The sequence below is a fragment of the Diaphorina citri genome, unplaced genomic scaffold (genome assembly GCF_000475195.1).
Source record: "Diaphorina citri unplaced genomic scaffold, Diaci psyllid genome assembly version 1.1 scaffold1504, whole genome shotgun sequence".
Taxonomy (NCBI): domain Eukaryota; kingdom Metazoa; phylum Arthropoda; class Insecta; order Hemiptera; family Psyllidae; genus Diaphorina; species Diaphorina citri.
In genome coordinates, this window is record NW_007378930.1 from 3,110 (window position 1) to 27,153 (window position 24,044).

The following is a 24,044-nucleotide window of genomic DNA, read 5'->3' on the forward strand; positions in this document are numbered from 1 at the left end:
GAAGTTTTTAAGTTTTTTTTTTTTTTTTTTTTTTTTTTTTTTTTTTGAGGTTTTGCAGAGGGAGCTGTAACTGCTATGTTCTTATCGTCCCGAATCGAAGAGAGAAGGAAGACAGAATAGGAGAAAGCCAGCCGTTCCGAGAACGAACACTATCCCATCAGGATAAAATCCGCCCCGGGCGGGAATCGAACCCGCGGCCTAGCGCTTATAAGGCAGACGCGCTATCAACCATGCTAACTTGGCTGGCAGAGGAAACTGTACCTGCTGAGGTCTCTCCTCAGTTATTTTTAGTGACGGTGGTTTTACCTTACAAGCAGAGTCCTTGTCCCTCTAAAACTATTTTTCCTTTGTAAGTGGCATTCAGGCTGGTCTACTCCCTGTTTAAGTCTTCCAGCCAGACAGAGCCACTGGTTGTTAGTAGAATTTTAAAATTAAAAAAAAAAAAGGAGAAAAGAAATAACTAGAAATAATAGAAAGTAAAATTGTGAAATCAGTAAGTACGTATAGAACAAAATGTTTACTTTATTTTCATAGGCACCTGTAGGTAAATGAGTAAAAGTAGGTACATTGGTATCTATATACAACTACTAAACTAAGTAAATACCTAGGTAAATAATGTCAATAGAAAGGCGTCATGAAATAGGTACTCGTCATGATAAAGGACATTCAAATGTTGCACATTGCATAGGTTGGTAATATATTTATCAGGCGTTTGTAAAAATTGTGGACCTATTTCTATCAATATCAACGCAATACATGACTTAAAAGTTTGTCTGAATTTTCTTCGATGAATGTCTAAAGGCTGGGGCCACAATCAGTCGTTAAACTCGGTTTAACGATTAAACAACTGGACTGTCAATATCGGTTTAACTGTAAACCAAGTTTAACTCATAGTTAAGTTGTAAACCCGACCAATACACATAGATATGTAGGCAATTGGGTACAGCCTACTTAATAATCCAATCATGAAAACTAAATTTACAATAATAAAAGTAACAGTAAAAATGTTAATGGTAACATTAGATATAAAATTACAACGTTTAGAAATAACACAGTCAATATAATATTGAGCATAATATTCTCAAATCCACAACAACTGGCGCCTTACTTTTCAATTCCCTATGGCAGCCATCTTACTTCCAATTTCTTTTGATGATCATCTTAATTTCTGTCCATTTTCATTGGATACTAAAATGCTTTCCATTTCCTTCGTTGGATATCTTCCTAGCTTTCCCTTCTCTATGGTAGCCATATTATTTCCAATTTTATTTTGGTAGCCATTTTACTTCCAATTTCTTTTGGCAGCCATCTTGCTTCCTATTTCTGTTGGCAGCCATCTTGCTTCCTATTTCTGTTGGCAGCCATCTTGCTTCCTATTTCTGTTGGCAGCCATCTTGCTTCCTATTTCTGTTGGCAGCCATCTTGCTTCCTATTTCTGTTGGCAGCCATCTTGCTTCCTATTTCTGTTGGCAGCCATCTTACTTCCAATTTCTTTTGGCAGCCATATTTCTTCCTATTCCTTTCGGGATCCATTATCGTAATCGATTATGTCACATAATGTCAAGAGAATGGCGTCATGTAATAATAGGTACTCGTCATGATAAAGGACATTCAAATGTTGCACATTGCATAGGTAATATATTTATCAGGCGTTTATAAAAATTGTGGACCTATTTCTATCAATATCAACGCAATACATGACATAAAAGTTTGTCTGAATTTTCTCCGATAAATGTATAAAGGCTGGGATCACAATCAGTCGTTAAACTCGGTTTAACGATTAAACAACTGAACTGTCGACCAAGTTTAACTCATAATTAAATTGTAAACCCGACCAATACACATAGGTAGGAATTGGGTACAGCCTACTTAATAATCCAATCATTAAAACTAAATTTACAATAATAAAGTAACAGTAAAAATGTTAATGGTAACATTATAAAATTACAACATTTAGAAATAACACAGTCAATAATTATAATATTGAGCATAATATTCTCAAATCCACAACAACTGGCGCCTTACTTTTCAATTCCCTATGGCAGCCATCTTACTTCCAATTTCTTTTGTTGATCATCTTAATTGCCTGCTGTCTATTTTCATTGGATACTAAAACGCTTTCCATTTCCTTTGGTGGATATCTTCCTAGCTTTCCCTTCTCTATGGTAGCCAGATCATTTCGAATTTTATTTTGGTAGCCATCATTTTACTTCCAATTTTTTTTGGCAGCCATCTTGCTTCCTATTTCTGTTGGCAGCCATCTTGCTTCCTATTTCTGTTGGCAGCCATCTTACTTCCAATTTCTTTTGGCAGCCATTTTGCTTCCTATTTCTTTTGGGATCCATTATCGTATTCGATTATGTGACTTTTTTTTGGCTGAACCAATCAGATTTCGCTTTGAACGTAAACACTTGCCCCACAGAGCGAAATCTCACAATCTTATTGGTTCAGCGGTTCAGCCATGTTTAGTTTCACATTAATCGAATACGATGCATCTTACTTCCAATTTATTTTGGCAGCCATCTTCCAATTTCTTTTGGTGGACATCTTGCTTCCAATTTCGTTTGGCAGCCATCTTACTTCCAATTTCTTTTGGCAGCCATCTTGCTTCCAATTAGGTATTTTGGCAGACATCTTACTTGCTCTTCGCTCTCAGTCCCTTCTTGAGCTTCACAGAGGAGTACGTCATGAGAAGGAAGAACCCAATCCAGCCGAGAATTTTGGCAGCCATCTTGCTTCCAATTTAGGTAGGTATTTTGGTGGACATCTTACTTGCTCTTCGCTCTCAGTCCCTTCTTGAGCTTCACAGAGGAGTACGTCATGAGGAGGAAGAACCCAATCCAGCCGAGAGAAGACAAGAAGCCCTTATAAACGGTAGGATGCGTGACGGGCCAGTTCCGCGCGGATATGCCACGGAATGCCTCGGTAGGAAGCGTGAGAGGCAGAGCCCAGCCCACTGAGCGAAGGATCCAATGCATACCTTCCAGCGGCCAGATCATACCTGCGAGGGAGAGAAGCGGTTGTTAGGAGACAGTAGTCATAGAAAATAAATTACTTAAAGGTATATTTGCCAGCTAGTTAGCTTGGTTGGTAGCGCGTCTGCCTTGTAAGCGCTAGGTCGCGGGTTCGATTCCCGCCCGTGGGGGGAGAGAAGCGGTTGTTAGGAAGATAGGAAGTCATAGAAAATAAACTACAGGTATATTTGCCAGCTAGTTAGCTTGGTTGGTAGCGCGTCTGCCTTGTAAGCGCTAGGTCGCGGGTTCGATTCCCGCTGGTGGCGAATTTTATCCTGATGGGATAATGTTCGTTCTCGGAACGGCTGGCTTTTTCCTATCCTGTCTTTCTTCTCTCTTCGATTTCGGGGCGATAAGACCTTAGCAGTTACAGTTCCCTCTGTCAAACCTCTTTTTTTTAAGAAAAAGAAGTGTATTTTGTTGAGAAAACCGTAGCACCATACTGTCATACTATGCCCAAAGTCCAAACTATTGCAAATATTCCTACGGGATACTTTTCTGGTGTTCTCGTGTTGACCCAGCACCTAAACAGGAGGTAACAGAAGAGACACACTCTTCTCGCCCATTTGATGAGAGACATACTACGGGACGGACATGCTACGATACAGACCACACGAGTCCAATGTAGCCGTTGTTTGATTCCTACGAAATGAAAACGACGGTGAAAAATAAATAAATACAGCGTGTTTTTCGCACTTACCACTAAGCATAGCCAGAGGGAAGAACGTGCCCAGTCCCATGAATGTGGCAGCCGTGTCTGTATCACACAGGATAGCCACCATGAAACCTGAAATGAAAACAATAAACCCCAAATGATACACAGCAGGTCCGTATCCAGGATTTCAGGGAGAGGGGGATGGGGCAAGAATCCGAACGAAAGTCAACAGATTGAGTCCCACCGACCTTTTTTTTAACGAGTTGAGTCCCGATAATCCGAACAGTGACTTATAGAGGGGGAGGGGTGGAGTCTTCAAATTATAGGCCAATACTTTTTAGTCCGTCCTTCCTTTATTATTACAATAGTAATAAAAAGGTATAAGGGACGGACTATTGTATTCTCTTCGGTGTCGTCTGTCTGTCACTCTGTCTGTTCCCATAGAAGGACTTATCCAAGCCTGGTCGACCTATATATCAAATTAAAGGTCTTTTTATCAGGAACACGAAAATGGTGGTGCAAATTTTGTCCAGAAAACCATAAAGCCAAAAAACCAAAAAAACTAGTTTTTGGGGGATTTTTTTCACATTTTCTCACACAAATGAGCTCTGATCTCGAAATTTGTCGCGACGACCTCACATTTTCTTACACAAATGAGCTCTGATCTTGAAATTTGTCGCGACGACCTATGAATTCAAAGTGAGAAATTTTTAGATAACACTTCAGTCGTTAATTTAAGACCGGATTTAGCGTTACCTATGTTAAGCTACGCCGAGGAAGCCCAATAACTGGATGGGTGACTTAAACATTGTATTGGAAATAAAGGGAGAACGGGCTCTAGTCTTGATTTTAAATCATTACATGAAAGTAAAATCAAAAAATCAAATCATGTTAATATACTGAATATTAAACAAATTAGGTAGGTACATAGGTAGGTATTCTTTAACCACGATCGAATAAACTACGGGCTAAAAAATCAATAAACTGAATATTAAACAAATTAGGTAGGTACATAGGTACTGATTTTCTCTAATCACGATCGAATAAACTACGAGCTAAAAAATTCCCGGAGGGACGGACCCAGCTTGTTTCTTCTAATGCTCCGTACTTACCATAACACATGCCGGCAAGTCCTATAGACAGGAGTAAAGTGAGGGACCATGGTATCGAACCTATGAGTGGATCGGGACCTTCTGCATGGCAAGCAAGCGCGTTATTTATAGCGATTTTCATTTTCTTTTCTTCCAATGCTCCGTACTTACCATAACACATGCCGGCAAGTCCTATAGACAGGAGTAAAGTGAGGGACCATGGTATCGAACCTATGAGTGGATTATCGAACAGCACAAACAGAACAAACATCATGATGGCGGTCTGAATGACCAGAACTACCAGCTGAACCACAATGTGGGACAGGATCACTTCCGGGATTGTGATACCTGGGGAAAAAGAATAAGTTTGTACCTATTACACGTCCTAAATAAATTGAACCTAAATTTAAATAAGAGATGGAAAGACCAGATCAAGAGAGACATGGCAAAAATCAACATGACAGACTACCAGCTGAACCACAATGTGGGACAGGATCACTTCCGGGATTGTGATACCTGGGGGAAAAGAATGAGTTTGTATTACACGTCCTAAATAAATTGAACCTAAATTTAAATGAGAGTTGGAAAGACCAGATCAAGAGAGACATGGCAAAAATCAACATCACGGAAGAAGACGCGCAAGACAGAACAGAATGGCGAGGCAAAATTAGCGAGGCAAAAAGTCCTTTAGGCTTCAAATGGCCCTGGCAGTAAGTAAGTAAATTAAAATAAATAAAATGCTTGTATTAAAGCCTAGTAAACGCCAGACACCAGCAACATTCTCATCAGAAACATCGATTCTCAACAATCCAGGAACACTTTTGCAACAATTCAGTAGGTAACTTAAAAAAAAACCTCTTCTCTAGGTCTAGGTAGAGGACTTGTCGATGCCAAAGAGATGCGTGATTAAATAATCAACAACAGGTGCTGCATCCCACGAATCGCGAGACCAACGACCTAAAGCTACCTGATTCCCGCCACTCAGACTGTATGACAGACCGCGGTCTCACAAAATCAGGTCTGTCAGTCGGTCTGAGCGTAAGTGGTGGCCATTATAGTAGGTACTAGGTCAGCTCCCATGGCGTAGTGGTCACTGCGCTCGCCTTGCACGCGGGAGACCCGGGTTCGATTCCTGGCGGGGTCAAGAAATTTGTATCATGCAAATGATTGATTCCGTGACTGGCCGTTACGGGGCCCACTCATCCTCGTGAGGAAAATGAGTAGCTATGTAATATAAATGCGCATAGCGACCGGTGCCAGCATGGTAGGTAATTGGGAGCTGGATTATTGCGATATATGTATTTGGAAAAATCCTACAATGCTGCAGTGAGCACCAAAGTTGTGATATAGTAACACAAAGAAAAGACATTTATTTTTATTATATATTATTTTATTTATAGTAGGTACTAGGTACAGCTGACCAGAAGGCTATACAAGACGCACAACATTGGTCAGTACCTACACGATCTAATGGCATTGGTTTGGTGACATTGAACGCGGAAAGTAAGCAGGTACTGGCGAAAACTTATAAGGTATAGTTACCAGCCACCATTTTATTTCTCATGCATTTGCTCCTCTCGCGTCTCCATTAAACTAGTCACAAAACTTCCGAAGAAAATCCCAATCTAAATTCAATTCAGGCAAAGTCAAAACACAAGAATCACTACAACACAAACTACACCTCTCACAAAAAATTGACAGCAAATGTTATAAACCGTCGTAGAACTTACGAAGTTATTGAATCAACCTGGAATAACAATTCAAAGTACGTTTACAACTCACAGAACTTGTTATCGCTGAAAAGTTAAAGCGAACTATTCGGTGTTCCGAAAGTTCATCTACCATTCATAGTAGACACATAAACTACACCTCTCAACTCTCACAAAAATGCTTTAAATTGACAGCAAATGTTATAAACCGTCGTAGAACTTACGAAGTTATTGAATCAACCTGGAATAACAATTCAAAATACGTTTAATACAACTCACAGAACTTGTTATCGCTGAAAAGTTAAAGCGAACTATTCGGTGTTCCGAAAGTTCATCTACCATTCATAGTAGGACTGGACACTGAAGGACTGAAGTCAACTAAGAACGATTAGACTGAAATTAACTAAGGAATCTAAGAACAGAAATAGGAAACATTTGAATATCAATCCAGCCCTGAGCATCATGGCATTCCTGATGGGCATTCTATCGACGTTACTTGGCATTTCCGTTGTCACCTATCTGACTGTGGATGCGTTCAGTTCAGAAAATCAAAAATACCACCCTCGTTAAATCAATACTCCTCTTAATACAGTCATGTAGGACTGGACACTGAAGGACTGAAGTCAACTAAGAACGATTAGACTGAAATTAACTAAGGAATCTAAGAACAGAAATAGGAAACATTTGAATATCAATCCAGTCCTGAGCATCATGGCATTCCTGATGGGCATTCTATCGACGTTACTTGGCATTTCCGTTGTCACCTATCTGACTGTGGATGCGTTCAGTTCTAAAGTTTCTCCTGCCTGTCTTCCTTCTGTCTTCGCTTTTGGGATGATTAGACCTTACAGTTCCCTCTAGCAAACCTCTAAAAAAAGAAAGAAGTTTTTATTGACCGAAGGACAGTGATTTCTCGCGATTTTGATGAAATCTGGTCTATGAGTTTACAAGATCAAGGAAGGCATGTCGGTGGTCGCCGCACCTAAAAGTGGATATTCAAAGGTTTACCTTTAGGGTATCTGATATGAACACATTACATGTCTAAAGAGATCACTTATTTAATCAAATATGTTCTATCTAAGCTGACAGTTTAAACAAAGCCCTAGGTGTACCTGCTTATACTTGATACTTATAGCGACATAAAAGATTATGAGAAAGAAGTTCTTCGCAGCTCATGAACTGACAAAGACAGTACCTACCAGACTACCAGATTGAAACGTATGGATCTATTATAGGGTTAGGTTAAATACAAAAAGGAGCTTTTCTTTTCCACGGACGTGACTTCTGTATAATTACCGAAAATTGGACAAGAATTTTTGTGAGAGCGAAATCCCTTCGTCCGAAAATACAAATTTTCTCCCGGCCTCGAAGACATAAAACCCGGATTGTATATTTTTGAGGCCCGGAGAAATTTTGAATTTTGGGACGAAGAAAAATTCGTTCAGAGTGAACGGGCTGTAAGTACTTTACCTGCAACAAGACTCCTTTCAAGTAATCCGGCCATCTTTTCCATGAGGATGGCTCCAACCGTGAAGATCATAGGCAAGTAGAATTCGAATCTGAAAAGCAAACATCATTCGACTTTAAGATTTTCTTCTCCTCTTTTGTTAGGAAGTCGTAGAAGGAAAAGAAAAATTCCTTCTTTAGAGGATTGACAGAGGGGACTGTAACTGCTAAGGTTTTATCGTCCCGAAATCGAAGAGAGAAGGAAGATAGGATAGGAGAAAGCCAGCCGTTCTGAGAACGAACGTTATCCCATCAGGATAAAATCCGCCGCGGTCGGGAATGAAATTCGCGGCCTAGCGCTCACAAGGCAGACCAACCAAGCTCACTAGGCTGGCAAAAAATTCTAAAAAGTCCTCCTTTTTGTTTCCCTAGTTCCTCATTTTTCTGCTTATTGACTTTGAAACCCCACCACTTCGAAATCCGACCTAAGTCAGCGCAACTGGTCTATTAAGTGATTGAACTTACAGTGAGATTATGGCCGGCGCTGTAAAGTGCACGAAGCTGGGGTTATTGTTTCCATATATAGCAGGCTCCATCTGAAATGACATTATATAAATAAACATTTGAAAGCAGTATTATTATTAATTAGATTCATATTAGACACCCAAATTAGATAATGGCTTACCTTATTTTCTATTTGACTAGGGTTCTCAGTTGGGGATTATTATTTACACCGACTCGAGTTTCGCCTCACTCGTAGGCTCAGTCATTTTGAAAAAGCCTACGAGTGAGGCGAAACTCGAGTCGGTGTAAATAATAATCCCCAACTGAGAACCCTAGTCAAATAGAAAATAAGGTAAGCCATTATTTGAAAGCAGGTTCTAGGGAATCTCAGGTTCCATCTTCAGTCTATTTGTGGGATTGGAAATTCTTCGCAATTAGAAAAGGGCTGTGGTGGTTAAAAAAAAAAATCTGAAAAGATCTGTCCGATAGGCAGGGATACTAAATTGGTGAGTTCAAAGACTTCAAAGCTGCAAAGTTAAAACTCACTTCGTTCGATAAGAAGGGGGTGGGTTCGATCCCAGCCGAGGTATGGAATTTTATCCTCATCTATTTGATAATTTGACCACATGATAATGCAGCTTTAAGGATTAGGTGGTAGAGAACGCCCCCATCCCGTAGTACCTATGCTTCTTAGCTTCTTACCAGATGGGCGAGAAGAGAAAAAATACTTCCCATTTACCTTTTGCATGACAAGCAAGCGCATTACCACTGGGCTAACCGTACCCCCAGTACAATAAAACAAAAATTGGGGGCATGGTTGGATCAGTGGTATCGTGCTTGCTTGCCATGCAGAAGGTCCCGGGTTCGAATTCTACCATCGACAAAAATTTGTACTCGTTTTTCGATTGCAAATATTTCAACGGGTTACTTCCTGGTGTTCGAGAAGAGAAAAAATACTTCCTATTTACATGTTGCATGACAAGCAAGCGCATTACTACTGGGTTAACCGTGCCCCCAGTACCTACAATAAAACAAAAATTGGGGGCATGGTTGGATCTGTGGTATCGCGCTTGCTTGCCATACATAAGGTCCCGGGTTCGAATCCTACCATCGACAAAAATTTGTACTCGTTTTTCAATTGCAAATATTTCAACGGGTTACTTCCTGGTGTTCTCGTGTTGACCCAGCACCTAAATGGGAAGTATTGTGTCTCTTCTCGCCCATCTGAAGAAAGGCATACTACGGTATGAGCATGCTACGACACAGACCACATTTTTAAACTTACTGGACATGTCTTGATAGATATGGACGTCGCTCAGCTCCATGGCCATCTTGCTGGCCTTGTCCTTCTCCGATATCCTCTCTATGAGGGCCTCCGTGTAGTTCTGCGCGAAGTAGATGAGGCCCCAGGCCCTATTGTGACGTACGGCCTCCTTGGCCGAAGCTATGTCTGGGAATTCGGTCTGGAGGGGAGATGGAATAATATTTTCATCATGGTTTCTTCAAAATTGATCCCGACGGAAAGGTAAATCTATGCCTTTTTGATAAGTGGAGTGTGTCTGAAGGCATTTGATGTCTTCCAATCCGCTCGACCCTGATAGAACCTAGTTCTAAGCTGACACTAATAAAAATAAATATTGCACTACTTATACTTATTGGAACTTCTGGAAAAAAACTAAGCCCTATGCAGTCTGTCCATCTATAGAATTTGAATTGAACACAGTGAAACCTGCATTTAGTGGAGACCCTCTGAATAGCGGACACTTTTTGTGGGAAAGGGGGCATTATTATTAGTTTCCGAATAACAGACACATACTAGTGAGTACTTTTTTCTCTCTCATAAGGCTAAGAAAATGGGTGTTTTTCGTTTAATGTCAGAAAAGGATGGATTGTAAACGAACAAAGACTTAAATTAAACAAATAAATCAGCACTTATGGTTTCTTCAAAATTGATCCCAACGGCACGGTAAATCCATGCCCTTTTGATAAGAAGAGTGTGCCTGAAGGCATTTGATGTGTTCCAATCCGCTCAACCCTGATAGAACGTACCTAGTTCTAAGCTGACACTAATAAATAAAGCCCTATTTATACTTATTAGAACTTCTGGAAAGAAAAAAACTAAGCCCTTTGCGGTCTGTTGATCTATAGAATTTGAATTGAATACCGTGAAACCTTCATTTAATGTGGACACCCTCTGAATAGCGGACACTTTTTGTGGAAAAGAGGCATTATTATTAGTTTCCGAATAACAGACACTCCCAATGGTGGGTACTTTTTTTCTCTCATAGGCCTAAGAAAATGGGTGTTTTTCGTTTAATGTCAGAAAAGGATGGATTGTAAACGAACAAAGACTTAAATTAAACAAATAAATCAGCACTTCTCAAAGCACTGACATAAATTAATAAATGAAGTGACTCACAATGACAATGGTTTTCTTCCGTATGTTCTCCACGTATCGACAGCTCAGAGTTTTCTTCAAAATTGATCCCAACGGCAAGGTAAATCTATGCCCTTTTGATAAGAAGAGTGTGCCTGAAGGCATTTAAATTGATCAAATAAATCAGTACTTCTAAAAGCACTGACATAAATAAATAAATTTAAAAAAAACTCACAATAACAATGGTTTTCTTCCGTATGTTCTCCACGTATCGACAGCTCAGAGGGTACGACAGATTGCATCCTCGGCTAGGATATTGCATACATCTGTCCAGTCCTCCTTCGAACTCATGATTTACCACGGCCAACTTTAATCCCCGGGGATCCCGACCTATACATGTGCAGAACAGGAAGCACTGTACCAACGGGAGCAGGAGGAGGAAGCACATGATTCTGAAATGAACAAAGCCACGCCGACAGTGGGTTCGTCCAGAATGAGAAGCTTGGGGTCATGAAGCAGGGCTATCATGAGGGAGAGCCGCCGACCCTGACCGCCACTGGAAATGAAAATAGTTGAAAAGTATAAGTAGTGCTTTATTTAGATCAGGGGTTCTTAACCTTTTAGAATTGGCGGACCACTATTGATAAACCAAAAATCTCGCGGACCACTTGAGATTAGGTAGTGACAATGGGCATGTATTAGAGGACCTATATCTACCTGTAGGAAAAGAGATAGAAAATGAGAAAAATTAACATTATTGTACGAAAAGGTAAATACGGTAAACTGGGGTATCATTGTCTCTCAGGAGTCAATGTTACCCTGATTTACGGTATGTTAGGAAAAATATTAGATTTACAATTCAGCTGGTTTGTTTCAAAGATTAGATTATGTATTTAAAAGGTTTCTAAGTACCCATATTTACCATTAGGTACAGGCATTTTTTTAAAGCTTTAAAAGGACCTTTAATTTTCATTGTGATTTTTTTCGGTACTTTAAGTAGGCTTTAAAAGGCGCTTTAATAGAATTTTAACGTAACATTGATTTTCTTTCATTGTGATTTTTTTTACAAACAACTTAATTTCAGACAATGAAAGTTATAGAAAATATTTTTCCATTTTCCATTTAACAAATTTAATAGTCTTGTATTTTGACTTCCAAGAAGAAACTTTATGAATTTATTTATCTTTGAACCTTGTTTAGTGAATAACATTGTAGTGCCTATTATACGATTCGTATTTTAATTTATTTTAATTGTTTTGTAAAAAAAATACTGCAAGTTATTGTCATTATGATGGAGATAATCTATCTAATTATTATAGGTAGTTATTTTTGTCATTAATGGCGGTGTAACATTACGTAATAAAAATAAAGAAAAAGAAAAAGCCATACATTTCATGTTTAATTACTTTTAGTGAAACAGCCCTTGTGACTTTTATTTTTTCTTCTTTAAAACTGACGTTCTAAAGTGTTTTTTTTTTTTTTTTTTTTTTTTTTTTGGGTTTTTTGAGGGGAAATTGGATTTAGACTCTAATGGTTCTTATCCGTCCCGAATCGAAAGAGAGAAGGAAGACAGAATAGGAGAAAGCCAGCCGTTCGCCGAGAACGAACATTATCGCCATCAGGATAACAAATTCCGCCCGGGCGGGATCGAACACGCGGCCCCTAGCGCCTTATAAGGCAGGACGCGCTATCAACCATGCTAACTTGGCTGAGAGGAAACTGTACTCTGAGGGTCGTACGTCTCTCCACAGTTATTTTTAGTGACGTGGGGGTTTTACCCACTTACAAGCAGAGTCCTTGTCCTTCTAAACCTAATTTCCCCTTTGTAGTGGGATTCAGGCTGGTCTCACTCCCTGTTTGCCAGCCTAGTTAGCTTAGTTGGTAGTGCGTCTGCCTTGTAAGCGCTAGGCCGCAGGTTCGATTCCCGCCCGGGGCGGATTTTATCCTGATGGGATAGTGTTCGTTCTCGGAACGGCTGGCTATCTCCTATCCTGTCTTCCTTCTCTCTTCGATTTCGGGACGATAAGACCATGGCAATTACAGTTCCCTCTGTCAAACCTCTTAAAAAAAAAAAAAAAAACTCCCTGTTTAAGTCTCCCAGCCAGACAGAGCCACTGGTTGTTAGTAAAATTTTAAAATTAAAAAAAAAAAGGAGAAAAAAATAGCTAGAAATAATAGAAAGTAAAAATGTGAAATTAGAACAATGTCCAAGTACGTACGTATAGAACAAAACGTTTACTTTATTTTCATAGGCACCTGTAGATAAATGAGTAAAAGTAGGTACATTGGTATATATATCTACTAAACTAAATAAATACCTAGGTAAATAATGTCAATAGAATGGGGTCATGAAATAGGTACTCGTCATGATAAAGGACTTTCGTTTCAAATGTTGCACATTGCATGGGTAATATATTTATCAGGCGTTTATAGAAATTGTGAACCACAATACATGACACAAAAGTTTGTCTCGCTAGGCCGCGAGTTCGATTCCCGCCCGGGCTGGATTTTATCCTAATGGGGTAATGTTCGTTCTCGGAACAGCTGGCTTTCTCCTATCCTGTCTTCCTTCTCTCTTCGATTTCGGGACGATAAGACCATAGCAGTGACAGTTCCCTCTGTCAAACCTCTTAAAAAAAAGTTTGTCTGAATTTTCTTCGATGAATGTCTAAAGGCTGGGGCCACAATCAGTCGTTAAACTCGGTTTAACGATTAAACAACTGGACTGTCAATATCGGTTTAACTGTAAACCAAGTTTAACTCATAGTTAAATTGTAAACCCGACCAATACACATACCTACCTATGTAGGTAATTGATGGGTACAGTCCACTTAATAATCCAATCTTTAAAACTAAATTTACACTAATAAAGTAACAGTAAAAATGTTAATGGTAACATTAGAAAATTACAACATTTAGAAATAACACAGTCAATATAATATTGAGCATAATATTCTCAAATCCACAACAACTGGCGCCTTACTTTTCAATTCCCTATGGCAGCCATCTTACTTCCAATTTCTTTTGTTGATCATCTTAATTTCTGTCCATTTTCATTGGATACTAAAACGCTTTCCATTTCCTTTGGTGGATATCTTCCTAGCTTTCCCTTCTCTATGGTAGCCAGATCATTTCGAATTTTATTTTGGTAGCCATTTTACTTCCAATTTCTTTTGGCAGCCATCTTGCTTCCTATTTCTGTTGGCAGCCATCTTGCTTCCTATTTCTGTTGGCAGCCATCTTACTTCCAATTTCTTTTGGCAGCCATCTTGCTTCCAATTTCTTTTGGCAGCCATCTTGCTTCCTATTTCTGTTGGCAGCCATCTTACTTCCAATTTCTTTTGGCAGCCATATTTCTTCCTATTCCTTTCGGGATCCATTATCGTAATCGATTATGTCACTTTTTTTGGCTGAACCAATCAGATTCCGCTTTGAACGTAAACACTTGCCCCACAGAGCGAAATCTCACAATCTTATTGGTTCAGCGGTTCAGCCATGTTTAGTTTCACATTAATCGAATACGATGCATCTTACTTCCAACTTATTTTGGCAGCCATCTTTCTTCTACTTTCTTTTGGCAGCCATCTTACTTTTAATTTCTTTTGGCAGCCATCTTGCTTCCAATTTAGGTATTTTGGCGGACATCTTACTTGCTCTTCGCTCTCAGTCCCTTCTTGAGCTTCACAGAGGAGTACGTCATGAGAAGGAAGAACCCAATCCAGCCGAGATGTATAAAGAGATCACTTAGAAAATCAGAAATACCACCATCGTTAAATCAATACTCCTCTTAATACATGTCTAAAGAGATCACTTATTTAATCAAATATGTTCTATCTAAGCTGATAGTTTAAACAAAGCACTAGGTGTACCTGCTTATACTTGATACTTATAGCGACATAAAAGATTATGAGAAAGAAGTTCTTCGCAGCTCATGAACTGACAAAGACAGTATCAGACTACCAGATTGAAACGTATGGATTTATTATAGGGTTAGGTTAAATACAAAAAGGAGCTTTTCTTTTCCACGGACGTGACTTCTGCATAATCACCGAAAATTGGACAAGAATTTTTGTGAGAGCAAAATCCCTTCGTCCGAAAATACAAATTTTCTCCCGGTCTCAAAGACATAAAACCCGGGTTGTATATCTTTGAGGCCCGGAGAAATTTTGAATTTTCGGACGAAGAAAAATTCGTTCAGTGTGAACGGGCTGTAAGTACTTTACCTGCAACAAGACTCCTTTCAAGTAATCCGGCCATCTTTTCCATGAGGATGGCTCCAACCGTGAAAGACTACCAGATTGAAACGTATGGAAAATTGGACAAGAATTTTTGTGAGGGCAATTTCCCTTCGTCCGAAAATACAATTTTTTTCCCGGCCTCAAAGACATAAAACCCGGCTTGTATATTTTTGAGGCCCGGTGAAAATCTGTATTTTCGGACGAAGAAAAATTCGTTCAGTGTGAACGGGCTGTGAACGAGCTGAACGTTCAGAGTGAACGGGCTGTAAGTACTTTACCTGCAACAAGACTCCTTTCAAGTAATCCGGCCATCTTTTCCATGAGGATGGCTCCAACCGTGAAGATCATAGGCAAGTAGAATTCGAATCTGAAAAGCAAACATCATTCGACTTTAAGATTTTCTTCTCCTCTTTTGTTAGGAAGTCGTAGAAGGAAAAGAAAAATTCCTTTTTTTAAGAGGTTTGACAGAGGGGGCTGTAACTGCTAAGGTTTTATCGTCCCGAAATCGAAGAGAGAAGGAAGACAGGATAGGAGAAAGCTAAGCGTTCTGAGAACGAACGTTATCTCATCAGGATAAGGTCCGCCCCGGGCGGAAATCAAACCCGCGGCCTAGCGCTCACAAGGAAGACCAACCAAGCTAACTAGGCTGGCGAAAAATTCCTTTGTTCCTCATTTTTCTGCTCACAGACTTTGAAAGCGCACCTAAGTCAGCGCAACTGGTCTATTAAATATTTATGTTGGATTTCACCAATATCTATCCAGTCATTAGAACTCCTGTTAAGCTAACAGCCAGTTAAGTTCCATTTAATTTGTATTGGCTTAACAGGGCTGTTAAGCTAACGGCAGACCAACCAAGCTAACTAGGCTGGCGAAAAATTCCTTAGTTCCTCATTTTTCTGCTCACAGACATTGAAAGCGCACCTAAGTCAGCGCAACTGGTCTATTAAATAATTATGTTGGATTTCACCAATATTTATTCAGTCATTAGAACTCCTGTTAAGCTAACAGCCAGTTAAGTTCCATTTAATTTGTATTGGCTTAACAGGGCTGTTAAGCTAACGGACTGTTTGAAGCTGGAAAGAAGGTTGGTTGAATCCACCATTAACTTACAGTGAGATTATGGCCGGCGCTGTAAAGTGCACGAAGCTGGGGTTATTGTTTCCATAGATAGCAGGCTCCATCTGAAATGACAATAAATAAACATTTGAAAGCAGGTTCTAGGGAATCTCAGGTTCCATCTTCAGTCTATTTGTGGGATTGGAAATTCTTCGCAATGAGAAAAGGGCTGTGGTGGTTAAAAAAGATTCTAAAAAGATCTGTCCGATAGGCAGGGATACTAAATTGGTGAGTTCAAAGACTTCAAAGCTGCAAAGTTAAAACTTCGTTCGATAAGAAGGGGGTGGGTTCGATCCCAGCCGAGGTATGGAATTTTATCCTCATCTATTTGATAATTTGACCACATGATATTCCATCTGAAATGACATTATATAAATAAACATTTGAAAACAGGTTCTAGGGAATCTCAGGTTCCATCTTTACCTACTCTACTTGTGGAATTCTTCGCAATGAGAAAAGGGCTGTGGTGGTTAAAAAAGATTCTAAAAAGATCTGTCCGATAGGCAGGGATACTAAATTGGTGAGTCAGGGTTCGTTCTCGGACTTTCTCCTATCCTGTCTAACTGTCTTCCTTAGATGAGGTTTAAGCCATGAGTGCATAGCGTACCTATTTTTTAGAAACTCGGAAAAACGATCATAACTTGGTGATATTTTTACTTTCTATTACCCTTACGTATAGGGAACCTATACAAGGTAATGAGAAAGTATTGTTTTTTTTGGGGGGGGGAACGAGTTTGAAGGTTTTCCATTAAATTCATCCCATTAATTTTGAAAGTCTCTGTCCTAGTCATGGGGACTCTAAAACGGATGGATACCTATTTTCAACCATTTCCCTATTTCATGTTATCAAAACAGTGAACAACTGGTCAACTGCACATTGCATAGCCAACTTATTTATCAGGCGTTTACACAATTTTGCTTCGCCTTTATCAAATGTCTTCTAAAGAATTTAGGTAGGCGTAGGTATTCGTCATAGGTACAAAGGTTGAAAGTTTAAACTTTAAACGTTTAAACTGTTTTATGTGGAAAAATAAGCAACCTCCGTGGCCGAGTGGGTATCACACTAGGCTTGTTGAAAGCAGGTTCTAGGGAATCTCAGGTTCCATCTTCAGTCTATTTGTGGGATTGGAAATTCTTCGCAATTAGAAAAGGGCTGTGGTGGTTAAAAAAAAAAATCTGAAAAGATCTGTCCGATAGGCAGGGATACTAAATTGGTGAGTTCAAAGACTTCAAAGCTGCAAAGTTAAAACTCACTTCGTTCGATAAGAAGGGGGTGGGTTCGATCCCAGCCGAGGTATGGAATTTTATCCTCATCTATTTGATAATTTGACCACATGATAATGCAGCTTTAAGGATTAGGTGGTAGAGAACGCCTCCGGCGTTACCTTCGCCTGGTTGTTACCTTCCGCTCAAAAGTCCATTTTATTATAAGTACATACTTACCAGGATTGGAATGTCAGCCACTTGAGGAGGCCATCCACAATCCCTGAACAGATCTTGAAGGAAATCGACATAACCCATCAGAAGATCTCGCCTCATCAGATTACCGATGTATTGATCTGGAAAGCAAATTGAGTTTTGTATTGATAAGTTATGGTGAATATTATTTGTGGTGAACAGAACCTTTTGTCTGGCTGAGTCACTTTAAACAGGAAGTAGACCAGCTTAGTCTAGCTGGGTGACTTTACACAGGGTGGCTACCAGCCTGAAATTTTCCTTGCTAGAGAATAGCAAAGGTTGGGTGCGAAGGGCATCCACTTGTAAAAAAAAAAATTGTAGCCGAAACCAAATGTCAGCCCTAAGCAAGTAAGCAATCACCATCTATGGGTTTTTTAATTGAGTAGCCCGGCTCCAAAAAGGGACAATTTTTTTAACGGTGCCAAAACTGGACATCTCGGAACTTTGACCTTAATATAACTACATAGGTAATTAAAGTCATAATATTTACCAGAAATACCATGTATACCAACTTTACCAACAGATTCCCTTAGATTTTAGCTTTTTTCAAGTCCAAAACCATTAAAATCGGCTGCTTGTTTCAAAAGATATAAGTTTTCGTGTTTTCCCTAAAACAAATCCACTTTTATGTCCACTTTTAGAACTGGACTACTCAATTAATGTGGGCTCAGTTGTATGAGGACTTCGAGATATAAATCCCACACTTACTGGACATGTCTTGATAGATATGGACGTCGCTCAGCTCCATGGCCATCTTGCTGGCCTTGTCCTTCTCCGATATCCTCTCTATGAGGGCCTCCGTGTAGTTCTGCGCGAAGTAGATGAGGCCCCAGGCCCTATTGTGACGTACGGCCTCCTTGGCCGAAGCTATGTCTGGGAATTCGGTCTGGAGGGGAGATGGAATAATATTTTCATCATGGTTTCTTCAAAATTGATCCCGACGGAAAGGTAAATCTATGCCTTTTTGATAAGTGGAGTGTGTCTGAAGGCATTTGATGTCTTCCAATCCGCTCGACCCTGATAGAACCTAGTTCTAAGCTGACACTAATAAAAATAAATATTGCACTACTTATACTTATTGGAACTTCTGGAAAAAAACTAAGCCCTATGCAGTCTGTCCATCTATAGAATTTGAATTGAACACAGTGAAACCTGCATTTAGTGGAGACCCTCTGAATAGCGGACACTTTTTGTGGGAAAGGGGGCATTATTATTAGTTTCCGAATAACAGACACATACTAGTGAGTACTTTTTTCTCTCTCATAAGGCTAAGAAAATGGGTGTTTTTCGTTTAATGTCAGAAAAGGATGGATTGTAAACGAACAAAGACTTAAATTAAACAAATAAATCAGCACTTCTCAAAGCACTGACATAAATTAATAAATGAAGTGACTCACAATGACAATGGTTTTCTTCCGTATGTTCTCCACGTATCGACAGCTCAGAGGGTACGACAGATTGCATCCTCGGCTAGGATATTGCATACATCTGTCCAGTCCTCCTTCGAACTCATGATTTACCACGGCCAACTTTAATCCCCGGGGATCCCGACCTATACATGTGCAGAACAGGAAGCACTGTACCAACGGGAGCAGGAGGAGGAAGCACATGATTCTGAAATGAACAAAGCAATGAGAAATCTTATATGACTTTAGGTTCGAACCGACCATCGACCCTCGTCTAGTACCGACCCAAGAGAAAATCAGCAAACCATGCTAATGAATAGCGTCCTCAACGGAGCTTTGACCATAGTACCGACCCTCACAGAAAATCAAGAAATTGAGCTGAGTATTTCTTCTGTGATCTATGCTCTCGGCGAGGGTCCTTGGTGTATGTTCGATGTTGTGGTCCCCTTTGGGGCCCAGCAGGGACATTTTTCGGAGCCCCCTGTCTATAATTCAGAGGTTGTTTATTCGTTTGTTTGTTTGTTTGTTTGTTTGTTTATATTTGTTTGTTCGTTTCTTTATTTGTTATATGTTCAATTGTTTGTTCGTTTCTTTGTTCTTTTGTGTTTCTCACCTGCGGCATATATCCGATGCATTTGTTCATTTGTTTGTTCGTTTCTTTGTTGTACCTAGTACCTACACAAGTAGGTACACACTTCGTAAAAAATATGACGAAATTTTACAAAGGAAAATACATTACATAAAAAAAATACATTACATGCAGAAGGTCCCGGGTTCGAATCCCACCATCGACAAAAATTTGTACTCGTTTTTCGATTGCAAATATTTCAACGGGTTACTTTCTGGTGTTCTCGTGTTGACCCAGCACCTAAATGGGAAGTATTGTGTCTCTTCTCGCCCATCTGATGAGAGGCATACTACGGGATGGACATGCTACGACACAGGCCACATGCGTCTAATGTAGCAGTTGTTCCATTGCTACGAAAAAAAAACGGCGGTGGAACACTCATCTTTTAAAAACCCAAATCTTTAAATCTTTAAAGATGTGGAGATATACCAGTGGAGATATTGAAGTAGAAACATACTTATCCACAACAGAGACGGACTGTAAAGTAATATTGAACAAGATATGGAGTAATATGAACTAAGGTGACCGAACGTATACGTGACGAATAAGTGTGCGTGAACCTTAAACGTAGAAACACACCACTATCACATCACGTCACGGCAGGTTACGTGTACTCATGGGGAGTAAGAAAGATGTAGTTCAAAGTTTTCCCTTAATAATGTAGCTAGGTAAATCCGTTGATAGTAGCCACAGCTCACGTGACGTGATAGTGTGTCTTTCTTTCGGACCTTAAAGACGGAGGATAAAATTCCATACCTCGGCTGGGATTGAACCCACGCCCTCCTGTTTACCAGGCGAGCGCCTATTGAGGATAAAATTCCATACCTCGGCTGGGATTGAACCCACGCCCTCCTGTTTACCAGGCGAGCGCCTTGACCAAACCACCGAGGCTTAGTCTGGCTGGGGGAATTTGAACAGAGAGTGTAGACCTGTTTAATCTGGCTAAGGGACTAACAGATAAAATTCCATACCTCGGCTGGGATTGAACCCACGCCCTCCTGTTTACCAGGCGAGCGCCTTGACCACTACACCACCAGGTGTCTGTTCCTTGAAGTCTTGGCGAACAGATCTGTTCCTTGAAGTCTTGGCGAACGTAATCAAGCGTCAGAAGTTCTTTTTATTTTTTTATTACTTCGTAATTAGACAAGAAGTACTCAATTCTTAGGGTTTGGGGTCACTCTAGTGACGGTGGACGTTCCCATATATGACTTTAGGTTCGTTCTCAGAAAGGCTGGCTTTCTAAAGTTTCTCCTACCTGTCTTTCTTCTGTCTTCGCTTTTGGGACGATTAGACCTTACAGTTCCCTCTAGCAAACCTCTAAAAAAAGAAAGAAGTTTTTATTGACCGAACGACAGTGATTTCTCACGATTTTGATGAAATCTGGTAGGTACATGAGTTTACAAGATCAAGGAAGGCAAGTCGGTGGTCGCCGCACCTAAAAGTTGATATTCAAAGGTTTACCTTTAGGGTATCTGATATGAACACATCAATGACCTTTAACTGTGTAGATCCATTATGTCTGGTAATATTATTTGTTCTATTTCTAGTGGATAACTAAACACTCACGAGCCAGCCTAGTTAGCTTAGTTGGTAGTGCGTCTGCCTTGTAAGCGCTAGGCCGCGGGTTCGATTCCCGCCCGGGGCGGATTTTATCCTGATGGGATAATGTTCGTTCTCGGAACGGCTGGCTTTCTCCTATCCTGTCTTCCTTCTCTCCTCGATTTCGGGACGATAAGACCATAGCAGTTAAAGTTCCCTCTGTCAAACCTCTTAAAAAAAAAAAAAAAAAAAAAAAAAAAAAAAAAAAAAAAAAAAAACAAAAAAAAAACCTCTTTAAAAAAAACACTCACGGTTTGTTCCGTTTCATCCAGTAGTAATTCTTGACGAGCTGAGCCGTGATTCTTGCCTTGGAAATGTACTTGGTGGACTGGAGGGGAGTGACCACCGTCTTCTTGTCCTCTGGAGATGGATAGGACTCTGTCACATCCACCGTCTCGTCCTGAGTACCGGATGCGATGGATTGTTTCTTGGACAACTCCAGGAAGGCTTGCTCCACTAAAACGGCAATTAAAAATTGAATTTTCGACCTTTTAAAGTTACTTTTTCGGAGTTTTGACTTCAGATTTCGATTTTTCCCAACTTTTTACATAGGAATCGACCATTTATTCATAATTTTTACCCATTTGCAACTCCTCCATTACAGTAGGTATATACTAGGAAGGCTATACAAGTCGCACAACATTGGTCAGAACACGATCTAATGGCATTTTTTTTTTTTTTTTTAAGAGGTTTGACAGAGGGAACTGTAACTGCTATGGTCTTATCGTCCCGAAATCGAAGAGAGAAGGGCTGAGCAGTGATTCTCGCCTTGGAGATGTACTTGGTCGACTGGAGGGGAGTCACCACCGTCTTCTTGTCCTCTGGAGATGGATAGGACTCTGTCACATCCACCGTCTCGTCCTGCGTACCGGATGCGATGGATTGTTTCTTGGACAACTCCAGGAAGGCTTGCTCCAGGTTGTTGCAGTTGTACCGCGCCATGAGCTGGTTGGGAGATTCCTCAGCGAGCAATGTGCCACCCCGCATCAGACCGATCTGGGAAATGAGAGAGCAACAAAGAATCGATTACTTCTTTAGAAAAAAAAAATAAAAAAAAAATAAGTAGAGACCATGGGCTAAAAATCACTTTTTGGACTCAGGATCCTTGTCAGTTTAGGATAAATTTAGCCCCCGACTAGCTTAGTTGGCTAGTTAGCCTACCTTAGTTGGCTAGTTAGCCTACCTTAGTTGGCTAGTTAGCCTATCTTAGTTGGCTAGTTAGCCTACCTCAGTTGGCTAGTTAGCCTACCGCAGTTGGCTAGTTAGCCTACCTCAGTTGGCTAGTTAGCCTACCTTAGTTGGCTAGTTAGCCTACCTTACTTGGCTAGTTAGGATCTTGGACCTTACATTAGGTTGGTACCTGTATACTGCCTTTTCATTAAGGAGGGCAGATACTCACGGTATGTGCTTGTCGTGCTTCCTCAATATAATGGGTAGTAATGATAACAGTCTTTTTCCCCGTGGCGCAAATAGTGAGCAGGTGTTGCCAAATGCTGGCACTCAGTACGGGGTCTACGCCGACAGTGGGTTCGTCCAGAATGAGAAGCTTGGGGTCATGAAGCAGGGCTATCATGAGGGAGAGCCGCCGACCTTGACCGCCACTGGAAATGAAAATAGTTGAAAAGCGCTTTATTTAGACTGTCAGCTTAGAACAAGTTGTTCCATTATACCAACAGTTTAATAGAGCACCTCTTTATTGATATAATTTTGCGTATTTAGGGGAGGGGACGAAGTTTCAGGGAGTGCACGGCGCTATGTAATCATACCCACGGGAAATCTGAAACAGAGGAAAGAAGATTAAAATGGAAACTTCAAAGAAATATTCTACAAAAACGAGCAAAAACTACTTTATGCACCAATCACACTAATGAGTTAAAATAAAATCTGACCAACTTGCCAGCCTAGTTAGGTTGGTTGGTAGCGCGTCTGCCTTGTAAGCGCTAGGTGACGTGACGGGTTCGATTGCCGCCCGGGCCGGCCCGGGGCGGATTTTATCCTGAACGGACAAAGTTCGTTCTTGGTATAAATTTATACCGATTTCATGAAAAGAAAGAAAAAAAAAGGATACTTTCTGTTGATGGAAGGGGTACAAATAAGACGGATTTTATCCTAAGGTTCGTTTGTCCTAATTTTATCCTAATTTGCACCACCATTTTCGTGTTCCTGGTAAAAAGACCTTTAATTTGATATATAGGTCGACCAGGTTTGGATAAGTCCTTCTATGGTAGGCTTGCACTCGGGAAGGCCCGGGTTCGATTCTCGGCGGACCCGAGGTTTTTTTCGGCTCTGTGCTTGGAGTTCGGGGTGCACTCAGCCTCGTGAGGACAATTGAGTTACTTTAATCGAGTAGCGACCAGTGGCGGCATTACCAGTGTGAAAAGATTATTGAAATATGGAAATTGATTGCAAAGGAGGCACTTAGTAATGTTGTGATATCCACAAAAGTTGTGAAAAAGGTCTCTCCTTTAGCCTTTACCACAAAGATTCATGAGATGATTCGATTATTTGATCGATTGGAAAAAATGATGGAGCAAAGAGCAATACTCACGGTATGTGCTTGTCGTGCTTCCTCAATATAATGGGTAGTAATGATAACAGTCTTTTTCCCCGTGGCGCAAATAGTGAGCAGCCTTAAACCTTTTTATTACTATTGTAATAATAAAGGAAGGACGGACTAAAAACCCTAAAACCTAACACCATACCTAATAAGATAAAAATAAACACCCAATAGGTACATACTTACCGTACCTAATACGTTATATATGTAGATATATGTATGTAGGTAGGTACCTCGTACTACCTA

The 24,044-nt window shown here is 40.2% G+C and overlaps 1 protein-coding gene across 1 annotated transcript in view; it reads right to left on the reverse strand.

Moving 5' to 3' along the window:
• Nucleotides 1–2,746: 2,746 nt before the first annotated feature.
• Nucleotides 2,747–24,044, reverse strand: part of LOC103516193 (ABC transporter G family member 23-like) — a 46,215-nt gene continuing 24,917 nt past the window's right edge. Inside the window, exons 5-20 of the mRNA XM_026828656.1 lie at nt 23,008–23,018; nt 22,641–22,842; nt 21,998–22,237; nt 21,493–21,692; nt 19,006–19,222; nt 18,317–18,494; nt 17,594–17,709; nt 16,145–16,215; nt 15,313–15,401; nt 11,032–11,186; nt 9,688–9,882; nt 8,441–8,511; nt 7,940–8,028; nt 4,932–5,108; nt 3,715–3,801; nt 2,747–3,001 (exon numbers count right to left, since the gene is read on the reverse strand). Of these exons, the coding sequence (XP_026684457.1) occupies nt 2,769–3,001; nt 3,715–3,801; nt 4,932–5,108; nt 7,940–8,028; nt 8,441–8,511; nt 9,688–9,882; nt 11,032–11,186; nt 15,313–15,401; nt 16,145–16,215; nt 17,594–17,709; nt 18,317–18,494; nt 19,006–19,222; nt 21,493–21,692; nt 21,998–22,237; nt 22,641–22,842; nt 23,008–23,018 (2,331 nt within the window). The 3' untranslated portion in view covers nt 2,747–2,768. The remainder of the gene's footprint in view (nt 3,002–3,714; nt 3,802–4,931; nt 5,109–7,939; nt 8,029–8,440; nt 8,512–9,687; nt 9,883–11,031; nt 11,187–15,312; nt 15,402–16,144; nt 16,216–17,593; nt 17,710–18,316; nt 18,495–19,005; nt 19,223–21,492; nt 21,693–21,997; nt 22,238–22,640; nt 22,843–23,007; nt 23,019–24,044) is intronic.